The sequence below is a fragment of the Pteropus alecto genome, unplaced genomic scaffold (assembly GCF_000325575.1).
Source record: "Pteropus alecto unplaced genomic scaffold, ASM32557v1 scaffold157, whole genome shotgun sequence".
Classification (NCBI taxonomy): Eukaryota; Metazoa; Chordata; class Mammalia; order Chiroptera; family Pteropodidae; genus Pteropus; species Pteropus alecto.
In genome coordinates this window covers 4,449,987-4,471,583 of record NW_006440626.1, presented here as the reverse complement: position 1 = coordinate 4,471,583, position 21,597 = coordinate 4,449,987, and the positions used below count along the sequence as shown (strand labels likewise).

General features: G+C 40.4%; 1 protein-coding gene across 1 annotated transcript in view; it reads right to left on the bottom strand.

Moving 5' to 3' along the window:
• The window catches only part of ENTHD1 (ENTH domain containing 1), an 88,487-nt gene that overhangs the window by 29,636 nt on the left and 37,254 nt on the right, over positions 1–21,597 (bottom strand). Inside the window, exon 4 of the mRNA XM_006917399.1 lies at positions 17,561–17,684. Coding sequence (XP_006917461.1) covers positions 17,561–17,684 — 124 coding nt within the window. The remainder of the gene's footprint in view (positions 1–17,560; positions 17,685–21,597) is intronic.

The following is a 21,597-nucleotide window of genomic DNA, read 5'->3' as shown; positions in this document are numbered from 1 at the left end:
GTAAACTCAGTTTTTGTTTATTGAAGTGTCCTTTTTTTAAATGACTTTATTTCACTCTTGTTCCTAAATGATTACACACTTTCGGTTGACGTATTTTCTCTGAGAACGTAGAAGACAGCATTCTCCGTCTTCTGGCTTCTAATGCTGCTGTGGAGAAGTCTGCTCTGTTACTCTTTCGTAGATCATCTGCCTTTCTCTTCGTCTTTGGTGTTCTACAGGTTCACGGTGATATGTGACTTTGTAAATTTTTTTGTCATTTATTCTATTTGGTATATATTGTGCTTCCTGTACCTTTGGATCCATGTATTTTAGCAGTTCTGGAAAAATTATCCCCCATCATTTTATGCAGTGTTGCCTCTCTTTCTATACACATACTCTCTTCTTCTGGGACTCCGACTGGCAATATTAGACTTCATTTAGCCTTTGTATCTCAACTGTTCTTAAATATTTTCTATATTCTTGACCTTTCTGTTGTATTCTGGGGAATTACTTCTGATACACAGTCCAATTCACTAACTCTCACTTCAGTTTTAGCTAATCGATTGTTTAATCCACTCGCATCCACTGAGTTTTTCCTTTCAAACAATTTTATTTTTCCATTCTGAATGTTTTCTTTGGTTATTTTTCAAAGCTGTCTGATCATCTGTCCCTTATCGATTCCATCTTTTTTCCCTTAAACATTTCATACAAAGCTGTTGAATACTCTGCAGCTAATAGTTCATGTCTGAAATCCTTGGAGGCTAAATCTGTGGTTTGTGTCTTTGTAGACTCTCGATCACGAAGGCTTGTTCCTTGTGTTTTTGGCTCTCACTGATGGCGACGTCATGTTTGGCTGAGGTTAACCTGGAAGGGTCCCAGGGGTCTAAACTGGGTCTGCTTCCCTCCAGAAAGGCTCTATATTTCAGTCAGGAACCGGGATTACAGATCTAGAGCCAGTGTGAACCCCCTTGGGTGTTCCGCTTAGTGTAGAAATATGAAGCTCCGATTCCTCCTTGCTGCTGTCTCCAGCCTCAGCTTTCTGATTGTGACGCTGATATCGGCATTTGCATCTGGGGAAACCTGCCTTGGATTCTGTCACACTCACAGCTCTCTGCTCCAATCAGGTTTCGGTTCTCAGGTTTATTAGGTCTGTGCACTTTTGTTCTGCTTTGCCCTTAGAGATTTCCTTTTGCCTGCATGAATCCAACAATGCATTAAAAGGTATCTTTTATGCAGAATCTAGTTGGTTTTTTTTTTTTTTTAAACAGCAGGAGGACTTTCAGAGTGTCTAGTCTGCCATACTGCTGAAAATGAAAGAAGTCAGGAGTTTTTATCCTGCAGATAATGAAAAGCCATTAAAGGCAGCTTTGAGGATTTGTGTGTTAGACAGATCACTGTGGAGATGACGTGGCAGATAGGAGACTCGGGCGAAGCGATCACTGACGAAGGCATTCCAACGACACGAGCAACAGATGACAAAGGCCCACAAAGTAACGATAGAGATGACCGTTAAAATATGAGCATCAAAGAACTGTCGCAATTCAGTGATTCGATATTTCTGAATAATTAATCTTTCTCCGAGTTGATAAGTAGCAAAGAACCAGTCACTATCAGTATCAAAGTACCAAGCGCTCCTCTCTGGGTTCCTCTTTTCTCAGTTAAATGAGCCAGTTACCACTGTAAGGGTTCAGAACAAGTCGCCCCAAGATACGCCACTCTGGCAGATTATTTTAAGCTAAAAACCCATCAAGGCCTAGTAGGCTCAGGAAGAACCTTGGACCTTCCCCTAACTGCCTGACAGAATTTAACATAGAGAACCTGCTCCAGGAAGGGAGCCGTCATCCTAGCTGGCTACAGTTAAGTATGAACTAGGGAGGAGCCTAGCAAGGCCTGTGTGATCAAAACCCAAGACGGCCCAGCAAACGTTTATTTACTAGACATTAACTCCTTTCCCCTCTTTGCAAACTGCCTTACTTCCCTTTTGAAGTCCTGGGCCCCTACGCCAGCCTTTTTAGTCCTGAATAACATGTATATTTCATTTTACCTTACTGCTTTTGGAATTTTCATGCTTATGTGAATTCCCCATGTACAGATACTAAAACTTGACTTCTCCTGTTAATCTGCTGTGTGTCATTTGAATTATTCGACCAGCCAGAAGAACCCAGTGGGAAAGAGGAAATTTTCCCGTCCCTGACACCACCGAGGAAGCAAAACACCTTTTTCATCTATATTAAGTAAAAAACATTTGACTTTGGCAGGAGCCACAGCTGAGCTCTCAGGATTTGTAACTGCTGTAGCCCTTTGCTTATCTTGTCTTCAGGCCGCACTGCACGCTGATCCAAAAGAAACACCTGCTGTAAAACTTTAAGACACTTCCGGAGTACCTTTGTAGTGTAATGGTGCTATCATCTTACATGCACACACTCGAATCTTTAGAAAGGGAAAAAGATCATCTGCAGGAGTCTAATCCACCTATCAGAAACTAGGTCATTCATTGTCTGCTTCGCCCAGTCCTCTAAAGCATCCGTCCTCTGTTGTATGAAAGATAGTAATAGGAATTGGAAAAAATTAAGTACCACTATTTACATTTTGTTAAAACTGCTAACTTCAGGGAAAATAAAGCTATAGTTTGAACACGTCTCACATGTTGGACCATGATCAACAATGAAGGGAAAAAGATTAACTACTAGATTTCTCTCAGAATTTTATTAAGGGATTGGGCATGTTTGGTGATGACCTACATTCAAAGCATGCTGTGCTGGTTTTTTTTTTTTTTTTTTTTTAATAGTAATGGAATGCTCAGAGCTCTGAAATGCACAGCAGCCATAAAACCACCATCCAGAAAACACAATCGGAATTTTTAAAAAACTGGGTGTCTCAAGGAAAGAGAGACTGATTAAAGTAGGGAAAATAATCATCTAAGTTCCGATTTAGTTATTTTAGTGTACTGATATTTGATATTTGCAGAATACACAAATTTAAATAGCTGTGTTACAGGCACCTCAAACATAACATATGCAAAATGCAGCCCATAATAAATCCCCAAACCATTCTCTTCCCCATCTTCCCCTTCTCAGTGAATGGCGTCGTCACACGCAGACTTCCCAAAGGCAGAACACTTTGGGAAGTCATCTCTGTTTCCATCCTTTTCCTCACTCTGACAACCAATAATCAGGAGATCTTGAGGGCTGAACCCCCAGATATATTTCATACCTACACCCTTTTCTCCACAGCCACTGCCTGTGCCCTCGGTCACAGTCACTGGACAGTCTATACAGCTTCTTCACTGATCTGCCTGCTTTTTCTTCCCCCGTAATTCATTCTTCCAGGTTTATATTTCAGTAAATATCAGTCAGAGTCTATCGCTCCTGTGCTTCAAATGTCCCCACTATACTGAGGATTCGATCTGAAACTCCTCGTAGTGACTTCTGGTCCTGCAGATGTGGCTCCTGCCTGCCTTTCTCTGATCTCCCCATGGCATCCTTCCCCCATGGGCTGCATCCCAGCCTCACGGGCCCTGCAGTTCTAGGAGCAAGGTAACCTCCCATCCCCGCCCTGGGCTTTTGAACTCACGCTCCCTCCGCTTGGAATGTTCCTTTCCAGGCTCCTTCCTGCTCCTCACGTCACATCATATCAGCGCTGCACACAGGCTTTCTCCCACATCGCTTTTCCTGTTTATTTCTTTCATACCATGCGTTACAATTTGTAATTATTTTATTACTGGTTATCTTCACCAGAACAGAAGATCCTTGAGGGCAGACAGGGTCTGCCGTGCTCACCGCCGTATCTCCACAGCGCTTGACACACGGCAGAAACTCAGTAATTATCTGTTGAATCAAAATCAGATTTCTCGGTCTTCCCTTCTACAATTTTACTACTATTTAGCAATTAATATCGAGTTGTTGCAATTTCAGATTAGGCTTAGGAAAAGTTGTACGATCTCTGGGTTTCGACTCCAATTTAGAGAGTTAATTTACTAAGTTGGTGTCTAGAGAGCACCTACCATTACAATCAATTAAAATAATAGCAACACTGCATATTAGTATCAACGTTAACAAATCACGTCGCTTTACCAAACAGCATTCTGCTTCAACGAAGGATCAGCAATCTTGAGAATTCCTTCTACATCTCTCTCCACCTTTACCCTGGGGACATCCCCACGCTTCTGCTCCTCTCTCTTTAATATCTTACCAGTTTCTGACTCATCCAGTATTTAATTCCATAAAGACTGAGAGCCTACTATGTCCTGAGCGTTGTGCTGGGAACTAGGGATACGCGGATGATAAGAGGATGAATGAAGCATTAACAGACACCGTCTGACTCCCCACAACTCCCGCACATGCTGAACCCTCAAGGCCCTTTCCCCAAGCGCAGTCACCTAGGCCCAGGAGAAAGTTTCACGATGGGTCCAGAGTTGAAGACTTAAATTAAAAACAATCAAGCAAAAGCCAGATTAACTTGTAACAGAGAGAATTTGGGAAGAAATCGTTGGTTTAGCTTGTCCATTCCCTCCTCCCTCCAAACTCTAAGTATCTACTTTGACTAAAGATCCCCTGAGAAGGTAAACAGAGCAAGCAGGAGTTGGATACTGGTAAGGAAGATCCTGTACCCCAAGCCTGCCCAGGGCCAAGTTTTGAGAGTTGGGGAGACAAGGGAGCAGCTAATCCTCCACTACTCAACAAGCGTTTCTTGAGCACCTAGCTAACCACCCTTCTAGGCACTGAGCACGCAGCAGTGAACCAAACAGAGAAACATCCCTTCCCTCATGCTGCTTGCACTCTGAGGGTGAAGGGTATTTCCACTCGTTTCCCAGATGGGAGTGTGAGAAAGTGAGCATTTTGTAATCCCCCCCCTACCCCCACCCCTTTCACCTCACACCAGCAGAACAGGATGGAGGCGGCAGAATAGAAATGCAAGTAAGTGGGTCTGGAAAGAGAGTATCTTGGTCAGCCGCTCAGAGGCCCCTCCCTGTGAGACGGGTAGGGAAGAGCAGTTCCGGAAGGCTGCAGAATCAGCTGAGAGCACGCCAGACGTGAGGGGGGATGCAGGGCGCACGGCCTACCGACTTAACCCCAGGGGAGTGCTGTTAAGATATCAGTGGACACAGGCAGAAAGAGGTGGGGACAATTCAAAACGATGGGATAAGCTTCTCAGTGGAAGTTAGGGTGAAGATAAGCCCAGGAATCAGGGAGCAGATATTTCCCCATCCCCAAAGCCATGAGGCCAAGCCAGTCCCCGAAACATCAATGCCACCCTCCAGAGGGAGAGGGAAGAGGGAGAACGGGAAATCCTGCACTGACTGGGTTTAAACTGGACAATGACTGAGAAAACAGAATAACCAAAGTTATATTTTCTGCCATCGGGAAATTTAAAATTGTCTTGAATTATAGAAAAACAAAGCTACTCTTTCGGGCACACTTGAGGTCATGGCTTGAAAATACAATGCCCATGACTGAAGCACGAGGACGCCGCCGCCCCTGCCTCTGAGGAGCAATTCCACGTCTGGAGAGCCTTTGTTTGTCTTCCCCTACCTCTTCTGATTCACCGTTTAAGACAGCTCCTTAGCTCCCTCTCTGCCCTCCAGACTTTGCTTCCTCTAAGACTCACGAACTGGAGTAACAACATCTGGAACTGGGGAGAAATCATTCATGCTGTGACTCTGGGTTCCTGCCACACTAGATTGGGTTCCTGCCACACTAGAGACAGATCCTGGTTTCAGACCAGACTTAAAGTGGTATGAACGGAAAAGTTAAACAAACAGCTGGGCCAACGCTAGCGCCATGTGCATCCCCCCTCTATATCCTTGAACATTCTTTCAAATTGTATGTGTTTAAGCGCTTCCTCCTTTTAAACAGACTCGCTTTAGCTAGTATAACAATCCAGTGTCAACTAGGGATGAGGAAGATTCTTCACAAGACAATTCCGCTGGGAGGGAGCCTCACTGGTGAACTTGGAGTACAGCAATGTACTCCAAGATCTTCCTCATCTATCTCATAAGGTGGTTACAAAGATCAAACGAATTAAAATGCTTAAAAGTATACCAAGAGAACACAGTGTAAGTGCTGGCCAATTTACCATCACCTATCCTCAGGTTCTAGTTTGGACCTCACTTTCTCCATAAAACCTCCCCTACCACCCAAAGGCACAGTTAGGTACCCTTCTATGTCCTTCCCCTATCTTCTTACTTACTTATCTTCCTTGTCTGAACAGATCTGATCAGGCCTGATTAGACCACTAGACCGGGAGCTACATAAAGGTAGGGATCTTATTCATCATTGAATATTTAGCAGTTAGCACAGTGCCCAGCACATAATACGTACTCAGTAAATTTTTGCAGGATGAATAATTTGCTCACTCTTGGAAATAGATACATAACCATTTGTTTCACTCAAATAAAGTCAATTTGGGACTTATACCCCTGAGAAGTAAGTCACAGTCATTTTGAAGAAGAACCTGTCAGCTTACTTTAGATTAAGCTTGATTGGCCTACTTTGAAATGTTGGAAGGGTTATATGATACCCTTTTAATAATACTCACACTCATTAGTAATGTAGTAAAGGATTTAGGTTGGGTGGCTTCTTGACGTAAAATTCATAAATAATTAAAAAATCAGCATCTCTTAATTTTTCTTTTCATCATTACAATGATGAAAAAAAAAAAGGCCACTACATGACAAATAAAAGGTGGCATCTTTAAATGTAGTTACCATCCTTCTAGTCTTTTAATTATTCAATTGACTTATGCAAATGACTGTGGCTTCGCTCTATTCATTTATTTCGAGGTAAGCCTTTAATAGTTTCATCTATGTCTCTTTTTCATGCATGAATCGCGTTCCAATCTTTTTGAAGTAAAAAGAGGGAACAATTAAGTTTTTAAAAAGGTTTTAATTGGCTTTCTTAATACCAACCATATAACGCACAGTTACTGTGTAGATAACTCTCAAATTTCCATAGTCACTTCTGTAATTTGAAGCATGCTTTACAATGCTCTGATGATGATATAGGAGTATTTCAGGAAAATGTGAAAGCATGTAGCAACTGTCCTCAAAATGGAAGACACTAGCGCAATGCACTCAATTCATGAGCAACATACAAAAAATCCTATGCGACTCCTTGAAAAGTGTCGTACAGACCTAGAAGTGGCAAAGAGCAGAGCCCAAAGTCAGGGTTGTGCCAATGGCAGATTTACGGATGCCTGTGGGTGGTCTGGGGAACTCCTACATCAGACAATTTTCTTACTAAATGAAACCATCATGCATCAGATGATTATAAATGCTACAAAAAAAATAATAAAGCAAGGAAGAGGGATGGGGTGTCGATGGTGGTGGTGGGTGCTGATTTTTAATAAAATGTTCAGGAAAGCCTCCCTAGACTGTAACATTCCAGTAGGACTGAAAGAGGGAGAGCGAGAGCCAGAGAGCGAGAGGGCGAGAGAGCACCATGTGTACAGGACTCAGGAGTGACCTTCGGAAAAAACAGGCACTTCTCGGCACGCTGTTAAGGACGCTTAAGGCTCAAGATGGGACTATTGGGACGGATCTATTATGCATGACAGGCTCAGCTACCTTCTAATTGCTTTGAATGGTAGCCCCTTCACCAAGGTCTTAAAAAATATACAGTGAAGAGGCACCGGCACCACTGAAGAACTCTGCAGCGGTGTCACCTGGAGGTGAAAGGTGACCACCGGAGATGCAGTGGAACTGGGTTCCCTGATCTCGATGGGAATAATGGCGTCTGGAGTGGTAAAAGCCAGATGGCATTGCTTAATTCTTGGAGACAGGCGAGGCGCCGTACCCTAGCGAGCCACAGGGATGCAACGATACCAGTTTTGCTGTTGTTGTTGTTGTTATACTTTTAAGAATGTATGGTAAAGGTCAGTGAATCATGAGATCTACAGGAAACAGATGAGCAGCCTACTAAGCTCCGCCTGATGTACACTGGTGGAAGACTTAACTAGTGTCGTCATGGGGCACTTCGTGGCCTTTTACCCAGCTCCCAAGCCTAAGCCTGCTCGCAGAACCAGACCCTCTCGATCAGGGGGGACGTCAGACCCCTTGGAGGAAGAACCCTGAAATGCCACCACAGGCGTGTGTAAGTCCCCCCTAAGCCTTCCCTAGAGGTACCTGAGCCATTCACAACAACTATATGTGGAAAAGGAGATACCCAGAATTCCTAAGGCCTGTCAGATACCGGCTCTTAACTGACACTTCCCAGAGACCCACGGTCAGAGCAGGGAATTATGGAAATCGGGGGACATGAGAAGTTTTGGCCCAGGCTCTGCCTCGCAATGGCCAGTAAAACCACAGACTCACCTCTAGTGACTTCCACGGTCTCAGAACATATAACGGGAATGGATACGCTTAGTAACTGGCAGAATCCCCATGGAGTTCAGGCTGCTACGGTTAGAAGGACCAGGTAGAAACCCCTAGGGTTATGCCCCCACACTCCCAAATATCTTTCAGGGGAACTGTGGATTACAGCTACCATCAAAGACTTGAAAGTTGTAGGGTGGAGCTTCTTACCACATTCCGATAGAGCTCACCTGTTTCTGGGAAGCCAGATGGATTGTGGAGAATGACTATAGGTTACTGCAAATACAATCGTGTGGTGATGCCAGTCACAGCCATAGTCCCAGCAGTGGTACCTGTACTAGATCAACACAGCCCCTGGCAGCTAGTGCACAGCTCTCCGCCTCTATGTTTGTTTTAAAATCTCTATTAATAAAGATAATTAGAATCAGATAGCCTTCACCTGGCTGGGACACAGTATGCCTTTGCTGTCTGCCTCACAGCTTTGTCAACTCTGTTGATGATACAATGCTAACTGAACTTATTAAATAGGAAATGGCAAGCACCCTTGGTGCTACCTGCATGCAGAAGGTGGGAGATAGATCCTGGGAAAGTTCAAGGGCTGCCGCACCTGTGCAATGTTTATTCAGTGGTCTGGAGCATGTCGGGGTATCCTCTCTGAGGTGAGAGACAAGTTGCTGCACCTCAAACTGCCCAACACAAAGGAAAAAATATCACAATAATCATGGCCTCTTTGAATGCTGCAGGCAACGAATACCACATTTGGGTGTGCTGCTCTGACCGTTTACCCCAGTTCTGAGTGGGGATCAAAGCAAGACGAGGTTCTGCAGCAGGCCCAGGGCACTGTATAAACTGCCCTAACAGTATGACTTAGAACCAACCAAGTGCCCAAGGCAGAGGAAGATGCTAAATGCAGCCTATCATGAGCCCCAACAGGAAAATCACCAAGCTGGCCTCTAGGGCTTTGGAATAAGGCCATGCCTTCTTTTGCCTGCACCATGGGACACCAAATGACTATGTGCCCTTGATGTAATGGGTATTATCTGGTCCGCAGGATATAAAATTGGACACGCACAACAGATTTCCATTGTAAAATCAAAATGACGTATATGAGACCAGACCAAGTCTGTCCAGAAGGCCCCTGGAAACTATACAAACAGGTGGCTGAGACTCCATGGGACCTGCTCCCACTCTTTTGCTGTCCTCCCCCAACCTACACCCAAGGCTCCCCAGAGAACTTACAGTTAAAAGGGAAAAGTACTGGTTTGGTTTACAGATGAATTTTTAAGTTATGCCAGCACTAGCCAAAAGTGGATAACGGCTTAATTATAGCCCTCCTCAGAAGTGCTCCTCAGAAGACAGCAGGAAAGTCCTCCACAGCAGAGCTGCAAACAGTGCGTCTGCGTGCACTTCTCGTGGCAGGCAAGATGCAGCTCACAGTGGCTGATGGGTACACTCGGGGACTCGGAAAGAATAAGACTGGGAGTCTGGTGTATACTATGTGAAGATGTCCATGTCCCACAGACATGCCTATGAGGGGATATTCACTGTGGAAGAGGCTATCAAAAATCAGGTGGGCAAGATGCTCTGTTTAACAGCTGTCAACTGCCCTCTCTCCCTAGTCATTCCAGTGGGTTTGGCCACGTGGCAAGGATGGAGGGTAGGCATGGGCAGCACGAACTTCCCCTCATCAAGGTGACCTGGATGCCCAGCCTGCCCAAAGTAGAGGCTAAGATTACATCCCCAGCATGGCACCATTTTCCAAGGAAAACAGCCAGTTACCTGGAGGCAGGATGATTACATTGGACCCTCCGTTATAAAAGGTGTAGTGCTTTGTCTTCCTATCCTGGGTGCACACCTGCCTTCCCTGCCTGCGGCCATCTTGCCAGCACCACCGCTAGTGAACTTACAGGGCACCGTATCTATTCTTCCATCATCTTTCAAACAGCCCTACACAGACTGCTCCAGAGGCTTAAAAAAAATGCCTTCCAACCCTTTTTATGAGTCTAGCAAAATCTCAGTGTCAAAACATGACAAAGAGAATATGAGAAAAGACAATTCTGGTGAATTTCACTCATAGATATAGATGTAAAACTCCTAAACAAAATACTAGCAAATCGAACCCAGCAATAGATAGAAAAGATCACATAGCATGGCCAAATTCAGTTTATTACAAGAATTCAAGGTTGTTTTCCTATTTGGAAATCAACTACTTTTCAAAATTAATAGCTCAAAGGAGAAAAACTTATAACCACTAACGTAGATGCTAAAAATGGAGAAATTCAACAAATATTCACGATAAAAGTGTTAACGAACTAGGAAGGGAGATATGCAAAAATACATACAGGAAACCTGTTTTAATGGCAAATGCTGAAATCATTCTCTTTCAGATACAGACCAAGTCTAGGAGGCCCACGATCACACTTGCATTCAGCACTGCCTGAGTGTTTCTGCCTAGCATGGGGAGGTAAGAAAGCAAATACGAAGTATACGGTTCGCAGATAAAAAACCAATCTGCCATCATTCACAGATGATATGATTTTCAACATAAAAAAAAAAAAAAAAAACAGAAAAATCTACAGATAAATTAAGAAAATTGGTAAGAGTTAATTAAGCAAGGTTACTTGTTACAAAATCAATACACAAAACATTAATTGCACTCATTTTTATCATCAACAGTTTAAAAATGCAATTTATAAAATATCTTTTACAGTAGCAACAAAAATACATAAAGTACCTAGGACTAAATCTAACAAAAGATATATAAGACCTGTATGAAGAAAACTGTAAAATGTAATACATTAAAGAAGACAAATGAATAGAATAATTTGATATTTTAAAGGTGTCACTTCTCCAAATTGATTTAAAGATTGACAGTGTCAATCAAAACTATAACAGGTTTTTCCAAAAACTTGACTTTTATGTGGGAAAGCAACAGGTCAAAAATAGACAAAACACTCCTTACAAAGAAAAAGTCGCCATGAATTATTACAAAGGTAAAGTAAGTAAAACTTTTTGTTAGTGCAGGGATAATTGAAGAACTTATGAAACAGAATAGAAAGCCCAGGAACAAATCCACACATATGTATAAACTTGCTTTAAGATACAGGTGGTATTACAGTTCAGTGGGGAAAGAACAGACTTTTCAATAAATGATACTGAGACAGTTGGATATCCATTTAGAGGTCAAATTGGACTCCTGCTTCTACCATACACAAAATCAATTCCCGCTGCAGTATAATTTTAATTGTAGAAAGCAAAACTATAAAAACTTCATAAGAAGAGATGAAATATTGCCATTTGCGACATGAATGGACCTCGAGATAATCATGCTAAGCAAAATAAACTAGACAGAAAAAGTTGAAAATCACATGATATTATTTACATGTGGGATATAAACCTAAAAGCAACAAATGAAAAGGACAAACAAACAGAGACTCATGGACATGGACAATGGACTAGTGGTTACCAGAGGGTAGGACAGAGGGGACATGGGGGAGGTAGACAAGGTAAAGGGTGTCAAATACGTGGTGCAAGACAGAAATGTAACTATGAGAGATTTGCACTGTTGTAAATATAGATGCCTTACTGTTAAAGCATACAGCAGAAACTTACTGGATTTTGTTAACCAATGTCACCATACAAATAAATAAATTAATTAGTTTTTAATAAAACTTTAACTTACATAGAAGTATCTTTATGGTCTTGAGACACAAAAGAATTTTTAAAAATAAAGATACCAAGAGTACAAACCATATAATATAAAATTCTACGCCATTAAAACTGAGAGCTTCTGTTATTCAAAAGACTCCTCACAAAATGAAAAGACGAGTCATGAACCGGAAAGACATATAAAATAAAATGTTTATCCTCCAGGATAAAGAATTCCTACAAATCAATCAAGAAAAAGAAACAACCACGTAGAAAAATGGCCAAAAGACATGAACAGACATTTTTACAGGTGAGAAAACATAAATGAGCCATACACACATGAAAATATGCTCAATTTCATTATTAAAAATACATTTTAGAACAAATAAGATACAAATTCTCACCTAACAGATTGGCAAATTTCCCCTCCCCCCCCAAAATGACAATATCGAGGGCTGGCAAAGACATGGAACAATTAGAACTTTGGAGAACAATTTGGCATTATCTAGTAAATCTGAAGATGCTCATACTGAACCATCAGCAATTTCACTCTGAAATACATGTCCTAGAGAAATGCCTGTCCACGAGAACCAGAAGTCTTGTACAAGTATGTTCACAAACAGCACTGTTTGCAATACAAAAAACTTTACACACAGTACTGATGATAGTGTTCTAGAGTGGAATAAATAAATTCGTTCTAATATATGTACACAATGACATACTATACAGCGGTGAAAACGAATGACAACCATATACACTCATAGATGAATCTTAAGAACATACTATTGAGGGATAAGAAGTCACAGAAAAATAAATACCAAATGACTCCATTTAGATAAAGCTTAAAAGCCTGTAAAACTAAGTAAGATATTGTTCAAGATGTTGACGTATGTAGTACAACTACAAAGAAATGCAAGAAATGATGAGCACAGAATTTGAGACAGTGGTCACTCAGAGAGGGGGCGGGATGGGATCAGTGGAGCAAAGACCAAGGGCTGGTGAGGGTGTGAGTGCTCCCACACGCCCCAGGCCGGATCGCAAACAGCAGATCACTGTGCCTGAGGAGGGAAGAGGCAGGAGGAGAAGGAGATCTGAGGATGCTGTACTAGGATGACTTCCCTACTTTATTTTTGCCTTGGGCTGAAGTTGCCAAAATTATAACATGGAAATTAGAACCATCTGTTGACAGGATAAGTTAGTGAGCTGGATAGAATTTACCAACAGAAATTCAGAGTAACGTATTTTAGAATCTGCTTCAAATTGTGGAAACACATAAATAAAAAGCCTACTTTATGTGAGAGAGGAGAAAGATATCATTTTATCATTATCTGTGACAGTAAAAATATGGAAACAACTGAAGTGACCATTAACATAATATTGGTTAATAAAACAGGACACATTCATACTCTGGCACATTATTATAATAGTTACAAAAAAAAAAGTAGACAGAAAATAGGAAAATGGATCGTTAGAACAGAATAGAGTTGTTAAACAGATACTATTTAGTACAGGTTAAAGAGTCATTTCAAAATAAAAGAGAAATATGAAGTGATCAATAAATGTTGTTGAGATAATCAGATGCCCGCTGACCTATCTAAAACCACTCACAAATACTTTAAATGCAGAAAGAGAACTAAAACGATTATAATAAAATATGGGTGAATATGTACTATGAACTTGGTATAGGGAAAGCCTTCTTAAAAACAGAAAAACAAAAGCTCAGAAGAAAAGGAGGAATAAATATGACTATATAAAACACAAAACTATAAAGACACCAGAAAAACAAACAAAAAAAACTTCTGTAAAGAAAGTTTAAAGACAATTCACAGACTGGAAGATGATATTTGCAACATAAATAACAGAAAGCATTAGTAACACATAAGCAAAAATGCTACAAAATCAATTTAAGTGAACAACACACAACCCAAAAGTAAGATCGGTGAATGATATAAGTAAGCAATCCACAGAAAAGGAAATAGAAAAACCCAATTAACACAGAAATATGCAAATTATACCTACCGTGCAATGAAACCTTAATCCAAGTGATAAAAATATAAGGCTTGAACAATATCAAGTGCTGGTGAGGGTGTGTGTGTGACTCGTATTCATACTACGCAAATCAGTGTAAACTTCTATTGAAATTCCAAGGGGATATTTAGCACTATTAATTAAAATGAAAATGGGCATACATTACGACCCAGGGATTCTAGTTCTAAGAATCTACCCTAAAGAAACGCATATGTGCATAAAGCTATTCACTCAAGCATTATTGGTAACAGTGAAAAACGTAACACACCAAAATGTCTATCAGCAGGGAAATAAACAGGCAATGCAAGAGTTAAAAAAATATGTGGTAAATCTCTAAATACTGACATACACTGAAGGATTGCCAAGTGATATTGTTTAAAAAAAAGTTTCAGAAAAATATAGAACAGTGTTCTAAAACAAAATAAAGTCAATTGTACATACTTCTAAAGATACATGTGCATATGTAAATGCGCAAAGGTCTAAGAGTAACTAACTAATAATAACATTTAACTCAGGGGCGGGGACTGTGTCGGGGTAAGAAACAGTCAACGGGATTTTAACTCTATATTGTTTGAATTTTTAAAAACAAGATCATATTCACTTATTAATATGATTTAAAAATAAATACAATTTATAACTACGATACAAAATTATAAATTCTATACTAGGGGTATCGGTAAAGTCCTTTGGGGAACTCAGTAACAGGAGAAATTAGTGTATAGAAAGATTTCATAGCAGCAGCGACAGCTGAGCTGGGCCTTGTTTGAATAGGGTGTCGTTAAGCATCCATAATTTGGTGGCGGACGGTGGCAGACTGTATTTTCCAAAGATGACCGTACTAACACACTTCCCATCCCATATGTTTTTCTTTCAATATGACATTGACACTTGTCCATGGAGAGGTGGGAGTCTACATCCTCTCCCCTTGAACTTGAGCAGACTTTGTAATTGTCTTGATGAACTTCCTCTTGGAGAGGAAGTATCGCAGCATGACTTTCCAGATTATTCTTCTGTCTTGTCCTTTCTTTCACAGGATGCTCACCCTTGGGACCTGGCTACCACGTGGTGTTGCTGTGAGGAAGCCCAAACTAGCCCACATGGAGAGACACGTGAAGAGGCCCATGTGGAGAGAAACTGAGGCCCCCGGCCGACAGAGAGCACCAACTAGCAGATCCACGAGTGAATGAGCCTTCAGATGATTCCTGTCTTCAGCCTTTGTGTTCTCAGGCTGAGGCCCAAACGTACGTCATGAAGCAGAGAAAAGTCATCCTCAATGTGCACTGTCCTAATTCTTGATCCAGAGAATCCACCAGCAAAATAAATGGTTACCTTGCACCACAAGGTTTTAGAGCAATGTGTTACACAGCCAAAGTATGTGGAACAAAGTAAGTGGAACGTACTAAGGAGGAGAAACTACACAAGTAAGAGGATGTCACAAAACACTGCGAATATTGGCCGTGCTGGGTGATGAGGCCAAGACGACTGACTGGGACCAGACTCTGAAAAGTTTTATATGACAGTAAAAAAAAAAAATTAGATATCCTATTGGCAGTGGAGAACTGTTGAACGTTTTTAAGCTGGGAAGCAAAAGGCTAAGTTCTGCATTTCAGCAATACCTTGCTGAGATCAGTGTAAAGGAAAGACTGGAGAAAAGACAGACTTAAAAATAGGAAAAGCTCCTCCAATTATGATGAGTGAAATGGCGGATTCATCCCTCACGTGACATGTTTTGTGGCTTTTTCATCTTGAGGGTTGTCACTGATGCTCGTCTACACTCAGCTGCACTTGTATTAAAATGTTGGCAGGGAGAACCTGATGTCCACACAAAAACCTGCACGTGGATATTTACAGCAGCTTTATTTATAATTGCTCGAACTTGGACACAACTAGCAAGCATGTCCTTCGGTAGGAGGATGGATAACTACCCTGGGATATCCTATTCGGCACTCAAAAGAAATGCGCTCTCAAGCCATGAGAAGACATGGAGGAACCTTAATGCATGTCGCTAAGTGAAGCCAGTCTGAAAAGGCCACATACTGAATGATGCCAACTATATGACTTTCTACAAAAGATAAGAGTGTAGAGACAGTTGAAACATTAGCGATTGCCAGGGATTAGAGGGGAAGGACAAATGAATAGGCAGAGCCCAGTGGATTTGTAGGGCAGTGACACTTCTCTGTATGATACCATAATGGTGGATACGTGTCATTACACATTTGTCAAAACCCACAGAATGTACAACATTAGAGTGAACCCTCATGTACACCACGGACTTTGGATAATAATGCAGTTAGTGTAGGTTCACTGACTGCGTGGATGTCCCACTCCGGTGGGGCATGTCAGTAGTGGGGACAGCAGGTAGATGGGGAAGTCTCAGTACCCTCCACGCAATTTTACTGTGAACCTAAAACTGCTCTAAAAAAATAATAAAGTCTATTAAAAATGTTGGGGAGGGGGAAACGTATGGGGATAGTAGAAGACAAAAAACGGTTCCTTACTGTTCTTCTTTCAAGCTTTTGGATCCGAAACAGTTTATGTAAAGTGTATTCTAAGAATACAAAGCAAGGTGTCTAAAAAATCATAACCACTTATAACTAATTATCCGTGTGAATAATGCCATCCTTGTATTACAAATACCACCGTAACCCGTAACTTCTCGTTTTTGTGTCTATTAAAACATCCTCATCATTCTCACAACTAGTTTTGTAAGAGAACTATATAAACAGAAACCTGTCAAATAAATCTATACTAAAAAGCTACCGTTTTTATATTTTGGATAGTGGAGATCTATATAAGGGGAAAATGGAGGTGCACGGTCTAAAGATGAGGGAGAGGATGAAACTCAGACCACGAGGAGCCACCGCTGTGATAAGGGGAAGGACGGTTGGATGAGTATAAAAGCAAAGATATATGAGAGGATGAAGATGCTAACGAGGAAGTTTCATTCCCATCTTGGCAGAAGATCTTTCGTCCTATTTTTTCAGAAAATCAAGAGGGGAATGTACTGAAAATTGAGAGTTCATGGATAATAGAGACAGGATGGAGTGGCTCAATAGTGAATCAATCAGACTCTGAGTAACGGCGGAGCCCAGATGGAATTTGATAGTATAATTTATTGGAGGCCAGTTTTGTAAAATTTTATACTTCCTTTCTCTAATGTTAATTATTTAAGAGGTGATTAACCAATTTGCGAAAAACCATGCATCTTGCTTTTTCGCCTTTTTGTCTAATGCTTGCTTTTGAAAAATGTCATAATTTAAACTCTTCATCAAAGAGAAGTTAATACAAATGAGAAAGAAACTAAGATTAATATTTTATGCTTTTTAAAACCATTTGTAAAAGATTTAAGGTTCGTAGTTAATAGTTTTTGAAACAAAACAATGAAAAACGAAAAATCGAGGAAAAAAATGGAAACAAATGGTAAAATAAAGTTATAGAATCACACGTGGGTTGAATCTGTCCATGCTGTCCTGTCCTTCATTATCAGTTATTAAGCTGTTGTTACTATATTTCACAAAATAAAATCTGAGGAAAAAACTCTACTGTTTCTTATTCACGTTTCTGAGTAAACTTCCTATTCTTTAACTAACTCACCTGCATCCCGGAGATTACCAGCGTCTGCTTGCCCTTCTGACAACCACGTAGTTGACGAGATAATGGCAGGAGGAGTCGTTGGCAAAAGTGGCTCTGGATCATCCTCATAAAACAGTATCAGGTCCTTACGAGAAACAAGAGAGCACATGAAGGTTGGAAAAAATTAATCCCACTGCCTCAATTTGTTACAACGGATGGACAATTTATGGACATACAATCTGTATGTGCTAACATCATCGTAAGCATATTTTGATAGAAAGAATTCACACGTAAATTATCTATACATCTGGGTGTCCACTGAGTGTAGGGTGATTCAAATGAAGTCTATACAGTGGGATTGGTTGATATGCCTTTTTTCCCTATGAACGGGGATTTTTTTTATAGCACTTTATTATAATTGACATACAGTAAATGCATAAACCTTAAGTGTAGAGCTCGATAACTTTTAACTAGGCATGTACCTATATAAGCGCATTTCCTTCACTCCAGAAAGTTCCCTCAAGCTCCTTTCCAGTTGATACCATCCCCCCTCACCAGCAAACAGCATTCTATCTTCTATCGCCATCGATGAGTTGGCCAGTTGTTGAAATTCATATGTGTAATCCTATACTATGTTTTCTCTTGTATCTGATTCCCACTGCTTAACATAATGTTTGTGAGACTCATCCATATTTCGTGTGTAAGTAGTCTCCCCTTATCTATCTGTGATTTCGCTTTCTGGGGTTTCAGTTACCCACTATCAACCACGGTCCGAAAATATTAAATAAAAAATTCCAAAAATAAATATTAAATTGCACGTCATTCTGCATATTGTAATGAAATCTTGCACTGTCCCACTCTGTCCTGCTCAGGACATGAATCATCCCTTTATCCAGGATATCCATGCCGTATACGCTGCCCACCCATTTTGTCACTCAGTAGCCATCTTGGGGATAAGATTGACTGTCATGGTATCACAGTGCTTGTGTTCAAGTCACCCTTAAGTGGCCTAATGCTACGTCACAATGCCTACCTACATCATTCACCTCACGTCATCTCATCGCGGAGACATCGTGCCACTTACATCGCCACAAGAGGAAGGGTGAGTACAGTACTATAAGGTATTTTGTGAGAGACAGAGAGAGACATTCACATAACTTTCATTATAGGATATTGTTATAATTATTCTTATTATTAGTTATTGTTGTTAACCTCTTACACTGCCTAATTTATAAACTTTGTCATAAGTGTGTATGTATAGGAAAAAATGTGCTACATACGGGGTTCAGTACTACCCTCAGTTTCAGGCATCCACTCGGTCTCAGAACATATCTGGCATAGATAAGGGGGGACAGTTGTATCGGTAGTCCTTTTTTCGTTGCTGTTAAGAAGTATTCCATTGCATGGATATATTGCAATTTTTTAATCCATTCTCCAGCATATAAATATTTGGGTTATTTCCAAATTTCAGCTATCGTGAATAAAGCTACTGTGAACATTCTTATACAAATCTTTTTGTGGCCAAATGCACTCATTACAGGGGAATAAAAGCTAGGTCACAGGTTTATTTTTAACTTCATTAGAAACTGCCACGTCAAGTGATTTGCCACTTTTTATAATCCAGCTTTTACTTTGAAATCATTACAGAGTCACAGTCGGTTGTAAAAAATAATAGAGAGATTCTGTGTACCTTTCACCCAGTTTCCCCTAAGGATAACACGTTGCAAAGTTATCGTGCTATACTGTATCACATCCAGGATATCGGCACTGAGACGGTCAAGAACATTTCCATAGCCCTAAGGATCCTTCCTGATGCCTTTTTACCACCACACCCTGCCCCGCAACTACCAATCTGTTCTCCATTTCCATAACTTTGACATTTGAAGAATGTTATATAAATGGAATCACACAGTATATAACCTTTGGGGATTGGCTTTTTTCATCTGGCTTAATTTCTGGAGATTCATCTAAGCTGTTGTGTGTATCAACAATTTCTTCTTTTTTATTGCCAAGTAGATTCCATGGTACAAATGTAAGTCAGTTTAACCCATTAAAGGACATCTGAGTTGTTTCCAGGTTTTAGCAATTACAAATAAAGCTACTATGAACACTGTGTATAGGTTTTTGTATGAAAATAAGTTTTCACATCTTTGGGATAAATGCCTAAGAGTACAATTGCTGAGTCATATGGTGGTGGCATGTTTAGTTTTATAAAAAACTGCCAACAGTTTTCCTGAGTAGTTGTGCTATTTTATATTCCCAGAAATACGTGATCCAATTTCTCCACATGCTCATCAGCATTTGGTATTGCCACTATTTTTTACTTTAGCCATTCCAATATTTCACTGTGTTTAAATGACATATTCCTAATGGCTAATGAGGATGAACATTTTTTAATGTGCTTTTTGCCATCTGTATTTGCCGAAGTGACTGTTCATATCATTTGCTGTTTTCTAATCGGGATGTTTGGTGTTTAACCGTTGAAGTTTTAAGAGCTGTTTATATGCTGTAGAGATTAGTCCTTTGCCGAATATGTGGTTTGCAAATATTTTCTCTGTTTATATGCTGTAGATATTAGTCCTTTGCCGGATATGTGGTTTGCAAATATTTTCTCCCAGTTTGTAGTCTGCCTTCTCATCCTCTTCACAGGGTCTTTCACAGAGCAAAAGTTTTTAATTGTGATGAAGTTTTACATCATTTCCCCCCCTTTTTTGGGATCATGTTTTTGGCCAGCCCTAGATCCCAAAGATTTTTCTCCTATTTTAAAAGAATGTTATAGTTTTACACTTACAGTTAAGTCCATGATCCATTTGGAGTGAATTTCTGTATAAGGTTTGAGAGTCATAGTTTTGCCTATGAACGTCCAGTTGCTCTAATATCATTTGTTGAAAAGGTTATCCTCCCTCCATTACATTTCTTTTGCACCTTTGTCAAAAATCAGTTGGCCATATTTGCATGGGTCTATTTCTCGGCTCTCTATCCTGTTCCACTGCCCTAAGTGTCTATTCCTCCGCCAACATGAAAAATCCCTAAATGGTTACCAATATAAAATGGTTAAGTAAATTAAGATTCATTTTATACATCAAGAATATAGTGCAGTTGCCTCTCCAAGGCCAGCCGCACAGCTGAACGTCATGGTGGCCTCTGTCCAGGTCCAGCATGGCCAGCAGCCTTGGGCCTTTGGCACCCTGCGGCTTTGCATCTGCATCTGCAGCGATAGTGAGAAGCAGACCTGCAGGTTGAAGTTTAAAAGTAATGAACTGAGCCCTGAAATGAATTAAAGGTGGTAGTTAGGAACTTAAAAAACAAAATGTCACATGAAAACCATCATCTTAAGATGTTGAGTGAAAAGACCTCTGTGATGAAATTTCTATTAATCTGATCTCCCAGGGGTGCCAGACAGGATCTGCACAGCCTCTGCTGCTAACCGCTAATGCCTATGAAGTCTCCTCCAAAAAGGAGAATCATTCAGAGTTCCTTGGATGTCATCTTCAAAAGTAGCCAAAGAATTCAAGTGACAGTGAGTTTATCCCAGAAAATCTTTGGAAGTTACAATCTTTGGCAGAAATTAGGATATAACTACGCATTCATAACGGTTTAGGTGAAATGGATATTACTCGTGTATTGGCAGAGCTGTAGTGATTGGAGATTGAAGGTAATTAATAACATGTATACGCTCTTTTGTGGGAAAATAAAGGGAAACAGGTGTTCAGCCTAAAATTACATTTCTTGGAGTGGGTTTCCCGTGAAGTCAATGTTTTTTGAGCTTAAATTCTGAAGCACCAATAAAAATTTTTTTAAATGAAGAAGAAAGAATACAGCACGGTTATATGTGCTTATATAGAAATATGTCCTTAACATGTAGTTTAGTGGAAAAAAGCGTATTTTGGAACAATAATATTGAATGATTCCATTTATTATTATAGAAAGATATCCAAGAATTTTTGCTTTGTTCTGAGCATGTTGCAGAGCATTATATATTGAATGAATCCATTTATGTAAAAGAAAATGTATAGGCACAGAAAATTCCCTCCCCCCAAAAAAATTCATAGAAAACT